At 38.9% G+C, this 18,195-nt stretch overlaps 1 protein-coding gene across 3 annotated transcripts in view; it reads left to right on the top strand.

The window, feature by feature from the left end:
• The window catches only part of MED14 (mediator complex subunit 14), an 86,275-nt gene that overhangs the window by 42,918 nt on the left and 25,162 nt on the right, over nt 1-18,195 (top strand). For all 3 annotated transcript variants that reach the window (XM_030806803.1, XM_030806804.1, XM_003271008.3), the window contains exons 14-22: nt 331-525; nt 913-1,047; nt 4,697-4,773; nt 10,213-10,373; nt 10,460-10,606; nt 11,271-11,362; nt 12,302-12,454; nt 13,080-13,349; nt 17,860-18,000. In XM_030806803.1, the coding sequence (XP_030662663.1) occupies nt 331-525; nt 913-1,047; nt 4,697-4,773; nt 10,213-10,373; nt 10,460-10,606; nt 11,271-11,362; nt 12,302-12,454; nt 13,080-13,349; nt 17,860-18,000 (1,371 nt within the window). The remainder of the gene's footprint in view (nt 1-330; nt 526-912; nt 1,048-4,696; nt 4,774-10,212; nt 10,374-10,459; nt 10,607-11,270; nt 11,363-12,301; nt 12,455-13,079; nt 13,350-17,859; nt 18,001-18,195) is intronic.

Below are 18,195 nucleotides of genomic sequence, written 5' to 3' on the forward strand. Positions count from 1 at the left end.
CTACTGGATTTAGGCATTTTTTTTTTCAATTTATAAGCCGAGGTATGAATATCAAGAACACTTAACTAACACATAATAGTTTAAATGCCCCACTTGTTATAGTTTATGGTTGCTTTTATCATTCTTCTTTGGTCTATCTACTTTTTGGAAAACAAATTATGTATTTACTAGGAATGCTTTTTTTTGGATACGATTTATTTAACCTCTTTTTTTTTTTTTTAAAGACATCCACATTAGATTTATAATTCTGAGCCTTACTTGATGATGTATAGAGGAAAATATCTGACACTTCTTATTTCTCTGAGTCTTATTTCTTTTTGGGATTTTTAGGTTGTGGAGATGTTGGAGGTTCCCAATAAACCCACACAACTGTCGTACAAGTACTACTTTATGTCTGTGAATGCTGCAGATCGTGAAGACAGCCCTGCAATGGCATTGCTGCTGCAGCAGTTCAAGGAAAACATCCAGGACTTGGTTTTTCGTACAAAAACCGGGAAACAGACCAGAACCAATGCCAAGCGCAAGGTATGATTCCATATGAAAATGAGCACAGAATTTGTGTGTGTTAACTTGATTGTGTTCTTTACTCATTTTTAATATGAGAAAGAACTAAGATACAGTTTTTAAGAGACGAGGCAGCAATAAGGCTTAAGTAACAATTGTCTACGTTTTCTTGAAAATGCTTCTGTTTTAATTAAATAATTGTCCACCATTTTCCATGAGAGAACTTGTTAAACACAAAATATTTACTAATAAATTACCAGTATTTGGGTCAGTATTTACTCAGTAAATACAATAATATTTGTTTTGGTTAACCCTGAGCTTCCAGTATTTTAACTATCTTAATGAATTGCATCACATGTACTTTTTTTTTTTTTTTTTACCTGTTTGTGTTCTTTACTTAAATTCTAGTTGTCTGATGATCCATGTCCAGTAGAATCCAAGAAAACGAAACGAGCAGGAGAAATGTGTGCCTTCAATAAAGTTTTAGCTCACTTCGTCGCTATGTGTGATACAAATATGCCATTTGTAGGACTTCGGCTGGAGGTAAGTTTTTTGGAACAGTTCTGGATACCCCAAATGAAAGAGTAGTTTTTAAAATGTGTTGCTCAGGGTATATATAGATTCCATTAGGAAAAGCAGAATGTTTGTGATCCTGTTCATTTTGGGAGGAGTGGTAGGGTTACAATCGTAGCATCTCATGGTATACATGTAAAACATGGCTTGAATTATTTCATCTCTCTGATTCCAGATTCTGGGTCTTCTGCTCTTTATGGAAATTGAATGTAAATTTTTCCCAGTTAAAAAAAGTGGACAGGGCTGGGCGTGGTGGCTCACACCTGCAATCCCAGCACTTTGGGAGGCTGAGGTGGGTGGATCACTTGAGGTCGGGAGTTTGAGTCCAGCCTGGCCAACATGGTAAAACCCTGTCTCTACTAAAAATAAAAAAATTATCCGGGCGTGGTGGCACATGCCTGTAATCCCAGATACTTGGGAGGTTGAAGCAGGAGAACTGCTTGAACCTGGGAGGTATAGGTTGCAGTGAGTCAAGATTGCACCGCTGCACTCCAGCCTGGGCAACAAAGCAAGACTCTGTCTCAAACAAACAAACAAACAAAAGATAAAAGAAAAAGTGGACAGGCTGAGTGCAGTGACTGATGCCTATAATCCCAGCACTTTGGGAGGCCAAGGTGGAAGGATTGCTTGAGCTTAGGAGTTCAAGACCAGCCTGGGCAACATAGCAAGACCTCGTCTCTTTTAAAAAAAATTAAATTAAAACAAGTGGACAGTTTTATTAAGAATTAACATTTTACTTTTATACCTCTTAGTAGGAGCATTGTTTAAGCCTATTAGAGATGGTTAGTTGATAGCCGGGTGGCTTATTTTTGAGTTGGTAAAGCCATGTATATTGTTTAAGCCCCAGTAAAACTGGGATCCTTTCTAAGAAGCAGATCAGAAAGAATATTAAACTAAATTTTTACTTTTCTCACATGGGAGAAGCAATATGATTTATGCAGAATTAGTGCCCTGAAAGAATACGCAGTTGTGATATCCAATATAATCCTCAAACGTGAAAGGGAGGTACAGACCTGCATTTTTTGTATTTCCAAAAAGGAGTTTGGCCAAGGATGGGTAGCCCCTCAAAAGCAATACACTAAAACCCCAGTTATTTCCCTGTAGTTTAAAGTTTTATGTTTTGTAAGAATCCTCTCCTCTGTAAGTTATCGTGAATGAAGGAGAGACCTGGAAATGTGGAAATGGACTTCTTCAGTTGGGCTGATGATGATGGCCTTGGGAAGATTTGTTGAAAATAGCTTTCATGCTTTAGAACAGGGATTGGGAAACTTTTTCTGTAAAGAGCCAAATATAAATATTTTAGACTTTGTCGGTCAAGTGGTCTCTGTTATAGCTACTCAAATCTGCTGTTGTAGTGTGAACCAGCCAGAGCTGATATTTAAACAAATGAGCATGGCTGTGTTACGGTAAAAAACTTCATTTACAAAAACAGGCAGTGGGCTGGGCGCGGTGACTCATGCCTGTAGTCCCAGCACTTTGGGAGGCCGAGGTGGGCAGATCACCTGAGGTCAGGAATTTGAGACCAACCTGGCCAACATGGTGAAACCCCGTCTCTACTAAAAATACAAAACTTAGTCGGGCGTGGTAGCGGGTGCCTGTAATCCCAGCTACTCGGGAGGCTGAGGCAGGAAAATTGCTTGAACCTGGGAGGCAGAGGTTGCAGTGAGCCGAGATCATGCCACTCCAGCCTGGGCGACAGAGCGAGACTCCTTCTCAAACAAACAAACAAACAAACAAAAAAGCCAGGCAGTGGGCTGGATTTGGCTCATGAGCTGTTGTTTGCCAATTGCTTTACAGGAATTTGGGATCTGTAGGCAGAGGATAAGGTGTGAAATTGTAAAGAGCCCAGAGAGAAACCCAAGCCTAGAAACAGGCACCTAAAATAAATACTCATGTCCTTGATGACCCAGCTTCTAGAACTGTGAGCTTGATAAATGTCCTCTTATCTGGATACTGGCCTTAGCTCCTAAACTGTGGAGTGTGTCCATGTTTCCTATGTAATTGACTGTGTTATTGGACTCTTTTATTGTGTTATTTGGATTGATTATATGAATATCATTCAGTTACTACCTTTGCAGTGGGAAGGGAAGATGGATATATGGTGCTGAGGCAAAGCAATGCATTTATATCCTCTCTTCCCCTGCCCACAGGCCAGAATTGGCAAAAATGTGTGTCTTTGTAGGCCTACGTAGGTTAATGACTATAGACATACGTCCTCTCTGTCCACCTTCTCTGTATTCCTATACCTGCTGCACATATGGGACACAGATGAACATTCTGTAGTGCTCTATTGAACTCAGTCAAGCTCTTAAAAACTTACCTGCTTTTTATTCTCAGTGAACATTCTAGCCATGTTAAAGATAAAAGCAAGTATATTTTCTGCTTAAAGTAATTTAGGCTGAGATGTGAATAACTAAAACTAAATCTCTTCTTAAAAGGGATGTTTATATATCTTTTTTTTTTGAAATGGAGTTTCACTCTTGTCACCCAGGCTGGAGTGCAGTGGCGCAATCTTGGCTTACTGCAACCTCTGCCTCCCTGATTCAAGCGATTCTCCTGCCTCAGCCTCCCAAGTAGCTGGGATTACAGGCGTACACCACCCCACCCGGCTAATTTTTGTATTAGTAGAGACGGGGTTTCACCGTGTTGGCTAGGCTCATCTCGAACTCCTGACCTCAGGTAATCCGACTGCCTCGGCTTCCCAAAGTGCTGGGATTACAGGTGTGAGCCACCGCACCTGGCCTGATGTTTATATGTCTGATTGATAGAATAGCAGCAACATTTTTGAGCTGGCCCGCACTTCATTTCCTTTTGAATCTGAACCCCTACTTCCTATTTGGTAGCAGCCATTTTTCTAAACCTTTCCCTTTCCCAGGCCCCAAGAGCAGGGCTCACTCAAATACTTGGAACTTCCTTAAATCCTTTCCAGAACATGGTAGATATAAATAGTCTGTCATGCAAGACCTGGGAATATCTGCCAAAGGCAAGCATTTCTTTAGATCAGGTGACTTTCTGGCATACTGTAATTACTTGCAGTCCCATGGTAAGGGTTTCAGGCACTATCTCTGCATTTATCTTTTTAATTTGCTTTCTGAATCCTTTAATTGGGAAACAGATGTCATTGGGTAAATGCACAAATTGGAAATCTTTTCTTGGGTTTCACATAGGAAGTAGTTTAATTCTTAAAAATGTATTTCAGAAATGTTGTAAACTAAAAAATGTTGTTTAGAAATAAGCTATGATAATGACTCAAACATTGTTTTGAACAAACAGAATTACACGAGAAACCATTCTTGTGGCCTCTTGAACTACTAAAATTGATTCTAGATTACTTTTGGCTCCCTGCAAAAATTAGACTAATCTCCTAAATTTTGAATATTTGCCACTTGTGGAGGTGTTTCTTAAACTAGATGCACTGGGACAGCTTTGGGTTCCACTGGACTTCGTGTAGTTTCCCAGGAAATCTAATGATGGGGATAATACTCATGCCTAATATGTTGTAACTTGGGGAAAGAATGGTCCTAGAACAGGTGCCACAAGAATAGAGACCGTAGTACTTAGAAATGGTAGTTGTTTTTGTAAAATTGGTGATCTGATATAATTGTTTTTCTCTTTCTAGTTGTCCAATCTGGAGATTCCACATCAAGGAGTGCAAGTGGAAGGTGATGGCTTCAGCCATGCAATTCGCTTATTAAAGTAAGCCCCTGTCATGTGTTTCACTTGGTGCCACATGTTGCAGTCACACTCTGAAAGCTGCTTCTCTTTCATGAGACAACATAAAGCAGTGTTCAGAACCTGTGGGTGTTGTGGATTTCTGCATAGAGTTACTAGGGTCTGGGGGAAGAGTCCCTTTAATCTATGGAGTGGCATTCCAGCATCACTTGGTTTTGTTTTTTGTTGTTTGTTTGTTTGTTTGTTTGTTTTGAGAGAGTCTTATTTTGTTGCTCATGTTGACTGGAGTGCAGTGGCACAATCTTGGCTTACTGCAGCCTCCCAACCTCTGCCTCCTATGTTCAAGCAATTCTCATGCCTCAGCCTCCCGAGTAGCTGGGACTACAGGTGCACACCACCACGCCTGGCTAGTTTTTGTGTATTTTTAATAGAGACGGGGTTTTGCCATGTTGACCAGGCTGGTCTCGAACTCCTGGCCTCAAGTGATCCACCCGCCTTGGCCTCCCAAAGTGTTGGGATTACAGGCATAAGCCACTGCACCTGGCCTCACTTGGTATTTTTGGATATCTTTTCTCTGCATTTCTTTGATTCATTCAGCAGATATACATTGAGTGTAACTGTGTGTCAGGCTTGAATTCTGACATCCCCTCAGAATGCTGTGGGTTCATAAAGCAGAGGAATATGGGCTAGTTCAGAAGTCAGGAAGAGTATCCCTGAGGAAGTACCAGTTACACTTGGACTGAAGGAGAGGTGAGAATTAGTCAGAGGAAAGTGGGGCAGAGGTAGTGGGAGGTCCTAACCAGAGGGATAACTGCTAATGTGAAGGCTTGGAGGGAAGAGAGAGCTTGGCATTTTGGTGCTGAAAGTAGTTCGGCATGGCAGGAGATGGGAGAAATGAGGCTGGAAATGTAAGCAGGAAGGGGTCAGATCCTTTAGGCCTATGTAAATGTCCTTCAACAATTTAGGCTTTATCCTAATGGCACTAAGAAGCTATCAGATGATTTTAAGCTAAAACTGACATCATTAGATAGGTGTTTTTGAAAGCTCAACCTGATAGCAATATGGAGAATAATTGAATGGGAACAAGACTAAAGTAATGAAACCAGTTGGTGAAGTGGTTCACATTAGAGTTGTTGGTAGCTCAGAGCAGGGTATGTTCCACAAGGAGTTAGGAGAGAAAATATTCATGAGTTATGATTAGATTGCTGTCGAAGGTGAGAAAGAGGGGAAAGTGGCAAAGCTGATTCTTGGTTTTATCTTGGGCAAATGATGGATGGTGGCAGTGTTTTCTGAGATGAGGGACACCAAAGATGTGAGTTTGAACGGACTTTGCTAAGTTTAAGGTGCCTGAATACCCTTTGGGCAGGCAGAGATGTGTTTCAAGCTCAGGTAACAGATCTGGGAAGGAGAAGTAGATAAAGTCATCACCATGGTGTTAGTAACTGAGCTGGGGTAGTAAATTATATCACCAGGAAAGAGTATACAGAAGGAGATGGGCATAGGGCTTAGTTCTAATGGACAAAGGACGAGGAGCCAAAAGATGCTTAGAAGTAAAGCTAGTGTGGTACATGTGCTTTATAAAGTGACCCAGTATGGACTTGCAAAGCCAGAATACCATCTAAGAGATCAATCTTTTTGGTCCAGGAAACAGGTTTCTTTGCAAAGGAGGGGTACACTTTATTGTTTCCCAGATGTTGCTTAATGATATAAATTATATAAGCAATTTTTATTTATTGAATTCCTCTGTCTGCTAAGACATAGCAGCTCTGCAATTTGAGCCGTGGGGCTTTACCATTTGTTATCTAGGAATCTGTTTCTGTGGAAGGTAGATAGAGCTAGCAAATAGTGTCACATAACCCATGTGTCATTAGTGCTCACTTTAGATGCTACAGAATTGAAGAACTAGAATAGTTCCTCTTCCTGGCTGTCTAACACCATTTCTACAAAAACGTTTTCAGGAGAGAGAGAGAACTAGTCTTATAATGGAAATCAGTAGGAAACTGCAATACTTTCAATTGCATTTGGTTTTGAATTGCTTTGCCTTGAATATAGATTTTTTTCTCTTTTTACTCTTCTTGGCACCTGTAGATAAGTTGATAATGTTAACATTTGCATTCTATTCTCTTAGTTGTATTTGTCATGGTTTGTGAGATTTTAAAAATATCTTGTTCTCGGCAATTTTACAAGAGAAATTTCAGTCTCCTTTCTTCTTGAACTCAAGAGAATGCGTAAGAGTCCTACCTAGGAAGGAAGTACTTTATATTTTTTAGCTTCATTTTATAATAATTCTTAAAGTCTTTAATCTTGGCTTTTGTTTTCTTTATTTTAAAATGTAAAGGAAAATATATATAAATGGATATGTTAAAGATGACTGTTTGTCCAGTAAGTGCTGTCCATTATTGGGGTAGGGTATAGAAGTGAAGAAGAAGAAAGTAAATAATAAATGTCTCAACATGATTTTATTAAAATCCTGTATAGATCTAATTAATATGGAATTGGACTCATGCATTTATTCTTTAGAAACTCTCGTAACAAGCTTTTAGTCCTGGATATATTAATATTGAATATGAATATGAGTTGATACTTCAAAGCTTTAAAATTGGCACACTTTCCTTCTCTTTGCCAGAAATACATTCTGTTCTTGTTCTACTTTATCTCCTTGAAAATTTGTTGAGCAGGCCTCCTTGATGCATCTCTGCAATCATAGTATCAAATGTATCATAGTAAATGTCTTCGATTGCTATGGTTCATGGACCTGTTGCCTTGTGCAAATTCAAGAGCCTTGATCCTATAACCCAAATGAGGCTTGGGACACAAGTTTTGCGAGAGCAGCGTGCTCATGGTGCCTAGTTTTGAACGCTTCAGCAAACTTCCCACGTTCTCGTTGAACTCATGTCAAAGTCATGCGCAGTACTAAAGGTCCTCTGGCCACACCCACGAGGGTTTTTCATTTCCTCCATTTTATTTCTTTGCCTCCTGTAGCTTATGCTGATAATGCACAGGCACAGCTCCTTTTTTGGCAAGTTGTGTGGCCCAGCTTGTCCTTCATACACGTGTGCAATCTTTATAAAAACCTCTTCACTTTCCTTTTAGGCACACTCATGCTGCTTTTGCTAGCACTTTCAGCGATCTCCCTGGTTTTGCACCGCAGGGCCATAGTGGGGTTAATGATGTTTGTAAAAGCCCTCACGACAAAGCTGACACACATCTGCCAGACCTTAAAAGACCATAGCCTGGCTCCTCAATTTGTTTAGTACTGAGAAGTACAGGAGAAAAGTTGGTTAGGAGCAGCTGTGTAAATCAGACATTTTTGAATTGGTAAAAATTTTCAGATTGGTTAATCCATTGTCCAGAAAATACCTTCCTCGGTTCGTAATTTTTGGCTACTATAATAGTATTTTGCAGTATTTTAAGTTTGTAACAATTTTGTTTGGTTTCCTTTTGGGGAACCTGGTTTGGGGTTGTTGTTTTTTTCCCCTCACATGATCATGCTGGGAAGATAAAAATTACAGTTTATTTTTATTCATTCTGTTCCATTCATAACCTTAAAAGCAAGTAACTATTTTATGAGTTCTTTGAGGTAGAGCTCATTGTATCTGCATCACAGATTAAAGTGATATACAATGCACTTTCAGGGTTCCACTGTCCCTAAGAGCATAAATGGGAAAAGAGGCTTACACTGATGTTAGTTCTCACTTGAACACATACTGGCTTCTGTGCTTTCCTTTTCTAACTAGATAGATTTTGTGAAAAACCTGTTTTATTTGAAAGGAGGATAATGTACTGCATTTATATTTTCAAACTTGAGATTTAAAAATCTGTCTGAATTGGCAGCTTAATAACTCCTATGGGGAGGGCTATGTCCTGAGGGGTAAGGGCAGGCAAGTCCTCAGTATAACTGTCAAGTTGAAGAACAGATAGGTAGTTTATGCAATTTCTGTAATAACTACCCAAAATACAGTTGCACAAAATCTTTCTGGTAGTGATAAAAAGTATGTAGTGTGAAAGATTAACTTTTGAAAAACTTCAAAAGCTGTATATTGAAGAGGAGCTGTGATAGAAGTTTTAATTAGCACATGCAATCTGTTTTTTGCTCTCTTAAGTTGTTTATTCCAGGTCAGTGGTTCTCAACCCCAGGGCAGTTTTGCCCTGCAGGGGGCTTTTGGCAATGTCTGCAGATGTTTTTGATCATTAACTGAGAAGAGGGAGTAGGAAGTGCTACTGGCACCTAGTAGATAGAGGCCTGGGCTGCACAAGACAGCCCCGTCACCCCGCAACAAAGGATTTTCCAGCCCCAAATGCCAATCCTGCTAAGACTGAGAAACTTTGTTATATTCTGAATTAAGGGGTCTGAACCAAGATTCCCTAATTCCAATTATATTTGTTTTTTTGCCTCAATATAGGTATTTATTATACCAAATCTGAGAATTAACCACCTTCTGTGTGAGTTAAAGGTTATATATAATTAAATAATCTCATTATTTCATCTCTTACTGAAATAACTCATGAATAGCTAAAATGTATTACCTCATAATGTTTTATGACCAATGAGATAGTTTGTAAAGCTGTAGAAGGAAAATGGATAGGTAGGTATTTTAAGACACCAGTCTACTACATTCCTCTTGTATATGTGATGTATGTGTGACAATATGTATGTTAAATGAGTTAACACATGTAAAGCTCTATGAAAATAAGAGTTACCTCTACAGAAGAGGAGGTGGCAAAGTGGGGATAATAAACCTGGAATTTTATCATGGTTATTCAGTCAGTGACCAAGATTTGGTTTTACTGCAAGGGGCCAGGCTTGGTGGTATGCACCTGTAATTCTAGCTACTCGGGAGCCTGAGGTGGGAGGATCGCTCAGGAGTTCAAGGCTAGCCTGGGCAACACAGCAAGACTCTATCTCTTAAAAAACAAAACATACGAATACCTGCTGTGTCAGCCACCATAAGCACTTTCATTTTCTTCATCAGTGACACATAAAGTAATTCTTCATCTCTATTTTGTAGTTGGGAAATTCAGAGACATTAAATGTGGCTGAGTCAGAGTTAGAATGTGGGTCTCTGACTCCAAGGCCCTTATTCTTTGTACTGTATGATCCTGTCTTCAAATAGTGGTTTTATAAGGATTTGGTCCCCTTAGCTTTTCCTTGAGGATGTTCTAGATAGATTTTGTAGAAAACCAGTATTCTTGATTTTCATTCTGTAGAATTGTAGTGTTTTTTAAATAACAAAATTATGAATAAAGACAAACATCACTGTTCAAATGAGAGTTCTAATCCATATTGATGTGAATGGAAATGGATTAAATACTATTAATTGCTGTGAATTGCTTCCTTCCTTTGCAGAAGGTATCTAGAAGTGGAGTTTGAACTGAAGCTCTAATGTCATACCCTGTCTGTCATTGTGTACATTGCGCTTTGTCTGTGTAAAGTATACTTCATATGCTGTCTTTTATCACCAGAATTCCTCCCTGTAAGGGTATAAGTGAGGAAACCCAAAAGGCTCTGGACCGCTCTCTTCTTGATTGCACTTTCCGATTACAAGGTAGAAATAACCGCACTTGGGTAGCAGAGTTAGTGTTTGCAAATTGTCCACTTAATGGCACTTCTACCAGGGAGCAAGGTGAGATGTTTCACACATTTTGTCTTTGCATATTTCTGGATTTTTTTAGTATCAATTACTATTAATATTCTCTTTTAATCCTGTAGGACCATCCCGGCACGTTTACCTGACATATGAAAATCTGTTGTCTGAGCCTGTTGGTGGTAGAAAAGTGGTTGAAATGTTTCTTAATGACTGGAATAGCATTGCACGATTATATGAGTGTGTGTTGGAATTTGCACGTTCTCTACCAGGTACGTGTAGAGATAATCTCCTTTTTAAATAAATAAAAAAAAAGCCCTCACCCTTTTTTTAACTGAAGAAGTAAAACATGCACAGGGTTCTAAGCAAAAAAATCAGAAAGTGTATCTAATAAAACTTAAGTGTTCCTTTCACTTCAGACTTCAGTTTTCTTCCCCTAAAGACAACCACTGTTAAGTTTCTTTTGTTTGCAAAAATTTTACACACAGGTATACTGTATCATAATAATAGTGCTTATTTACTGTGTGCCATACAATATTATAAACAGTTTGCTTGTGTTAACAAATGAGTTATCTTCACAGTCTTCACAATCACAATCATGAGGGTGGTTATTATTCCTCATTTTACAGAAGAAAACAAGTTGCAGAGACTAAGAACTTTGCATAAAGTCCCATAGCTAGTGAGTGGCAGAGTTGGAATTGGAACCCTCTAACCACTATGCTAGACTGCTTCAGTATATCTCACCTACCCTTGCCCCCTTTTGTAGAAATGGAAGCATATTATCTATTTATGCTGTTGCTTTTTTTAAAAAACTAAATTACTTAACTAGAGACCTGTCTGGACATATAATATTGCCAAAATGCCCTCTTATTCAAATTTATATTTAAAAATTTTACATGTATAATATTAATCTCCTTTTTGTTTCCTTCTGTTTAGACATACCTGCTCATCTAAATATTTTCTCAGAAGTTCGTGTTTATAATTACCGAAAACTTATCTTGTGTTATGGAACCACCAAGGGAAGCTCAGTAAGTCTGATTAAAATGCTGAAGTTCCTGTCTTATGAATCTTTTAAAAATCAAGAATTAAAAAAACGTGAAAATTACCTTAATATAAGTAAGAACTCAAGTGAAAGTTAGGGATAAAATGGTAAATTTTAAATGCTTTGTGGCTATAAATATAGTAAACCATAATGCTTAACTCTTTAAAATTGAAAACAAAAATAATACCCTGTGATGGGGTATATAATCTTGAAGCAATTTGGACAAGGTAATGTACTGATGGTGTTTGTATTTTTTTCTTCACTGATTACAAATTTGCTTGGCAATGTGATTATTGTAAGGAAAATTGTATATGAGTGGTTATAACAATATGGTATGTTTTTGCTTTTGGTCACATGAATGTTAACATTGTTTCATCTTATCTTAATCTTGAACTATTTCCTGTAACCTATAGTTCTTTATTTTTTTCCCACCTCATATGTAAAGTCCTAGAAATGTAGTATAAAAATGCAGCCAGCTGGTTTCTCTCTAGACTTCTACGTCAAGTAATGTCAGGTTACTTGAGCTTTTTAAAATCAATTAACCAAGTGTATCTAGGTCCAGAGTGGCGCCTTTTCCCTTTATGACAGTGCTCCTTAGTTAATGGTACCAAGAGTGTGACTCTTCTTCAGTTCAAGAGAAAAACGAAAAGAAACACTAATGATAATTTTCAAGTAAAGTTTAATAAAGTTGTTTTAGTGCCTTTCTGTTTTATTTAGTAAAAGAGGACTAACACATGGTCAGGGAATGTACTGTTCAATATTAACAGCACATCTGGAGTTCGAATCCAGTCTTATTTTATTGCTTGTTTTCCAAAAAAAAAATCCATTTAGATTTTTGGCGTTTTGCCTTACTTTTAACATTTTTTTCTCCTACTTGAATCTGTTACTTTCTCAGTTTCTGAAACATGTAATCTTTTTTATTTAGATTAGTATCCAATGGAATTCAATCCATCAAAAATTCCACATTTCTTTGGGAACTGTTGGCCCAAACTCAGGTTGTAGTAACTGTCACAATACCATTCTCCATCAGCTTCAAGAAATGTTCAACAAAACACCAAATGTGGTTCAGTTATTACAGGTAATTAAGTTTATTTTCTGTCTAAAAATAAGACTTAGTATGCCAGCCGTGCTGGTTCACACCTGTAATCCCAACACTTTGGGAGGCTGAGGCGAAAGGATTGCTTGTGCTCAGGAGTTCAAGACCAGCTTGGGCAATGTGGCAAAACCCTGTCTCTACAAAAATACAAAAATTAGTCAGGTGTGGCGATGCACGCCTGTAGTCGCAGCTACTTGGGAGGCTGAAGTGGGAGAATCACCTGAGCCTGGGGAGGTCAAGGCTGCAGTGAGCCGTGATTGTGCCACTGTACTCCAGCCTGGGTGTCAGAATGAGACCCTGTCTCAAAAAACAAACAAACAAAAAACAGCATTTAGTGTCTCAGGCAAAACTCTTCAAAAGATCATGGGGACTTGTCTTTAATGACTAAGGCTGATAACTTTAGTCTTTTATATCTTGAACACTTCTTTGAGAATTTTCTTTGATTCGACGTGGACCCAGTGATCTAGTTTGCATTCTCTTCAAGGGCAAGTTTTATGGAATGTGCCAGAAGGACGTTGTCTCATTTTTGACAGTTATACACTGAAAATTCTGAGGTTTTAACATTTGTACAGAAACTGGCTGCTCTCACTGTGTTTGTTCCTTATAGGTACTGTTTGATACTCAGGCTCCATTAAATGCCATCAACAAACTCCCCACTGTGCCGATGTTGGGCTTGACCCAGAGAACCAACACTGCCTACCAGTGCTTCTCCATTCTGCCACAGTCGTCCACCCACATCAGACTGGCCTTCAGGAACATGTATTGCATTGATATATACTGCCGGAGTCGAGGTGTTGTGGCAATACGGGATGGTGCCTATAGTCTTTTTGATAACAGCAAACTAGTTGAAGGTTTCTATCCTGCACCAGGACTAAAGGTAACAGACTTTAGTGTTATAACATGAGTAAACATAAAAATTATCTCTAAAATAGTTTCTTTGAGGGGGAAATAATGGGGAAAAGCAAAAAATTCCTTTTTAAATTTAGTAAGTAGCAGTGTTAATTCATCATCTCTATAATGTCATTCTGAAGGAGCTAGAAGTTCTGATAAAGTGCTGTGCTTATGTGTATGAGATGATGAAAAGTATTTTTCTTTATATTCTTACCTTCTGATCAGCAGGGTGAAGATACTAAAAACAGTTGTATTTGGTCTTTGGAACTTTAAAAGTAGTTTTTATCATTGATTTTTGAAAAGGTTTGGTCATCAATTCTACTGTGATGCTTATTTATTTATGAGACAGGGTCTTACTCTGTCACCCAGGCTGGAGTGCAGCAGCACCATCTTGGCTCACTGCAACTTCAGCCATGTGGGTTCAAGTGACTCTCCTGCCTCAGCCTCCCCAGTAGCTGAGATTATAGGCATGCACCACCACACCTGGCTAATTTTTGTATTTTTAGTAGAGATGGGGTTTCACTATGTTGGCCTGGCTGGTCTGGAACTCCTGACCTCAGGTGATCCACCTGCCTCAGCCTCCCAAAGTGCTGGGATTACAGGCGTGATGTAATCTGTGCCTGGCCTGATGCATTTAAAAAATGTAAGGTCCTGGACCCTCCCAAAGTGCTAGGATCACAGTAACCTGTGCCTGGCCTGATGCTGTTTTAAAATGTAAGGTCCTGGACCACAACTGCCAGAGTGGTTAACTGATGTGATAGCTCAGTTGTATGTGTTTTTAGTCTAGAGTCAAATAAATCTAAAAGGCTTGATTTGTAAAATAGTCTCCTGCAACCCACTCTTGTCATTTTCTTGCTCCCCAGATGCCCTGTTTTCAATTCTTATATAGCTGATTCTCTTGGTATTTATATCTTTATCTCTAAGTAGAATGCCTACATTGCTATTTGTTTACTTTTTGGTTGAGGGCATTATCTGATTCTCACAGTGGAAGATGAGTATTCTTTTTTCTATTTTTTTTTTTCTGTTTTTCTTTTCTTTTTTTTTTTTTTTTTTGAGACAGGGTCTCGTTCTGTCCTCCAGGCTGGAGTGCAGTGGCATGATCATGGCTCACTGCAGCCTCAACCACCATGGCTAAATCCATCCTCCCACCTCAGCTTCCCCAGTAGCTGGGACCACACCCAGATAATTTTTGTATTTTTTGTAGAGATGGGGTTTCGTCATGTTGCCCAGGCTTTAATTCTTATTAAATTCTTTTTTATGTGTGCCTTCCCCCTTCCAGGCTGCTGTCAGTGCATAAACACATTTGTCTTTCCTCCTATCTTTGTAACATAGTTAGGTAGCAATTTTGATTAGATTATTTTTCAGCGTTTGCACTGTTATGAATATGTAAGTGCTGCTGCAACCAAGCTTACTGTGATTATTTTTCCTGTCTTGCTCAACATTTTATTTTATTGGGAATTATTAATTGGTCTTTTTTGGTTTCGCTTTCTCTGTAGTACCTATCACTAATTAACCTTAAACTCTCCCCTAGTTATGTAATTCCTTTTAGTATGTTCAAACATATCAAGATAACTTACTGATTTCATCTTGAAGAAATCTCTTCAATAGGCCTCTGACCTGCTCCAATTTGGACTGGTAGCAGTCTGGGCCTTGTACACGGTGTTCACTTAGGAATCTGCAAAAGGATGAAAGGGGAGATTCCTTCATTTCTCTTTTATGTTGCACATTGCATGCCTTGTGTGGTGGGCGCCTTTTTTTTTTTCTTGGTTTACTTCATTGTTTTGATTACTGGGAGAAGGTACATGGGGGGTGGGGAATTAATTTGAAATCACATATGCCTGAAAGCATCTTTAGTTTACCCTCATCTAACTGAAGTGGCTAGATAAAGAACTCTAGGTTGCAATCATTTTCTGTAAAAATTTTGAAGGTACTACTTCATTGTCTCCTAGCTTCCATTGTGACTATTGAGATGTGTAATGAGTTCACACTATTGAACATTATGTGACTTGAGTGGGCTCTTTCAGTCTGAAAACTTAATATCCTTTTGCTTTGGGAAATTTCCTTGCACTATTTCTTGGTTCATCTCCGTTGTTTTCTCTGTTAGCTCGTTCAGGTACTCCTAATGTTCTGATGCTAGGCATTGTGGACTTGTCCTCCAATTTTCTTATTTCTTCTGGTTTTTTGCCTCTTGTTTCTGGGAGATACCTCACTTTTTTCCTCTAATCCCTCTATTTTTTATTTCTACCAATATTTTATTTTGGCCATTCTTTAAACATTTTTTTCAGAAGGTCTTTTTTTGTTTCTAAATGTTCATTTTAAACATTCTATTATATGACAACATTACTTTTTCTTTTTATCCTACATAATCTCTATTTTATTCACCTTGCTTTTGTGTGTGCGGGGGTGTGGTATTGATTTCTTTTATATTAGTGTCTTTCCTCAAATGTTAAGTGATTCTTAAGTCTCTGCTCTTATTTAAAGGTAAGACTTATTGACTGTGGTCTTCATTGCAGGATGATCTCCTTGGGCCATTTCTTTGGGAAACTCCCGATATCAGTAGCTTTAGGTCTTTTTGTTGGGCTGTTGTGAGTACCAAGACAGGAATATCCAACTCTTCTGCATAGATGGTATGCATCTGGCTCTCAATATTGGGAAAGTCAAATGAGAAAATGAGTATTCTCAAATTTATGTAGACTTTGATCCCCATTTTTTATATAGTAGTCCTTCTCTGAGTTGGTCTTTGGCATCCCTCAAGTCAGAGATCCTCCTCCAGGGCGGAAGAGATCAACCGAGCTCAGTGAGAATAGCAGAGGATCTGGGAGGGTCTAAGTGTCTCTTAGACTTTCACTTAGTCCTTCTGTTATTAGTCCTACTTTTATCCCCACTTCCAGAGGTACCCATATTAGTCCATTTTCACACTGCTGTAAAGATAGTACCCAAGACTGGGTAATTTATAAAGGAAAGAGGTTTGGTTGACTCACAGTTCCACAAGCTTAACAGAAAGAACGGCTAGGGGGCCTCAGGAAATTTACAATCGTGGTGGAAGGTAAAGGGGAGGCAAGCATGCCTTACGTGGCTGCAGGTGAGAAGCGCGAGAGCAGGGGAAACTTCTACTTATAAAACGATCAGATCTGGTGAGAACTCACTATCACAACAGCATGGGGGGAACTGTCCCCGTAATCCAATCAATCGATCCCTCTCTCAACACATGGGGATTACAATTCAATTACAATTCAAGATGAGATTTGCATGGGGACACAGAGCCAAACCATATCAGTGCCTGATACTGCCAGTTCCAAAGTGTCTCGGAGATCTGGATGGAAATAGCTTGCTTCTTGGCTTTTCCCACGGCTTACTTAGGATACAACTTTCTCACATTGGATGGTTCTAGTTGCTACTCAGCCATCTGCTTTGCAGCTTCCCGGATGTATTGCTGTTTCTTCTCTTCTCCCATTCTTTTTGTCTTTGTTACTTATTGCTTCAAAAAATTTTTTCCAGTAGTTTTAGTGGGGAAAGAATGCAATGTGTGTTGTGAGCCCATCATCTTTAATTAAAAGTAGACTGTGGACTTCTTTTTTGAGACAGGGTCTCGCTCTGTTGCCCAGGCTGGAGCGCAGTGGTGGGATCACGGCTCACTGCAGCCTCAACTTCCCGGGCTCAAGCAGTCCTCCCATCTCAGCCTCCCTAGTAGCTGGATCCACAGGTGTGCACCACCATGCCTCGCTGATTTTTCTATTTTTTGTAGAGATTAGGTTTTGCCATTATTGCCGAGGTTGGTCTCACAAGGGATCCTCCCACCTTGGCCTCCCAAAGTGCTGGGATTATAGGCATGAGCCACCGTGCTCAGCCCATTATGGACTTTTAATAGCTCTCTAGTGATTCTGATAAGCTTATGATTTAAATATATGTATATTTGAATACTGGGGTTGTGAGGAGTGTTAAAGAGAATCTGTGCTTGAAACACAAACTCTGATAGCTTTGCTCAGTTTTGACAATATGTAAAACAAGGCTGTCCCACTCTTAATGGTTCAAGATTAATCATATAAAAAAGGAAAAAATTGGATCGTTTCTTACTCAGTTTTCCTTTCATATTTTCTAGTTTAAAAAGTAAGAGTGCTCACTAGCTGGGAAATTTTCCAAGTCATTGAAGTTATGGCCAATATGCTTTTCATTTTTTACCCCCATTTCTGGATTAGAAGTTAATAAGAAAATATTATGATCTGATGGTAAGAGGTGCCAGGATGTACTTCTTTCTTCAACTTTTTGCTCACACAATATTTCTTAGTCGATATGACTTTTTTTTTAGATGCTGTTTTTGTTAACTGTTTTCCTCAGTTTCCCGCTTCAAAATTAACAATATTTCTTCTAGGTTGTCCTAGTAACGATCTTCAAGGATCAACATACTGTGTTTCTGTTTAAATATTCTAAATAATTTAAAATATTTTACTAATAATGTTAGGTAAAATAATCTAAATTTTACCTGTTTATATCCATAGACGTTCCTGAATATGTTTGTTGACAGCAATCAGGATGCTAGAAGAAGGTCTGTAAATGAGGACGATAATCCCCCTTCTCCTATAGGAGGAGATATGATGGATTCTTTAATATCGCAGCTCCAGCCACCACCCCAGCAACAGGTAATATCTAGCCAAAATTCCACGTGGTATCACATTTCTGTAACTTCGCAGGTTCTATAGGTGTCAAGACTTCATTGAAAGACAAGGAGGTCCTTGGTGGGCCCGAGATGCCCAGGAAATATTTATGAAATAAAGAGTTGCAGAAGGAGGCGAGGAGGAGACTTCCAGTGACAAGAAATGAGTAGTGTTGGAAAC

Source organism: Nomascus leucogenys, chromosome X (assembly GCF_006542625.1).
Source record: "Nomascus leucogenys isolate Asia chromosome X, Asia_NLE_v1, whole genome shotgun sequence".
Lineage (NCBI taxonomy): Eukaryota > Metazoa > Chordata > Mammalia > Primates > Hylobatidae > Nomascus > Nomascus leucogenys.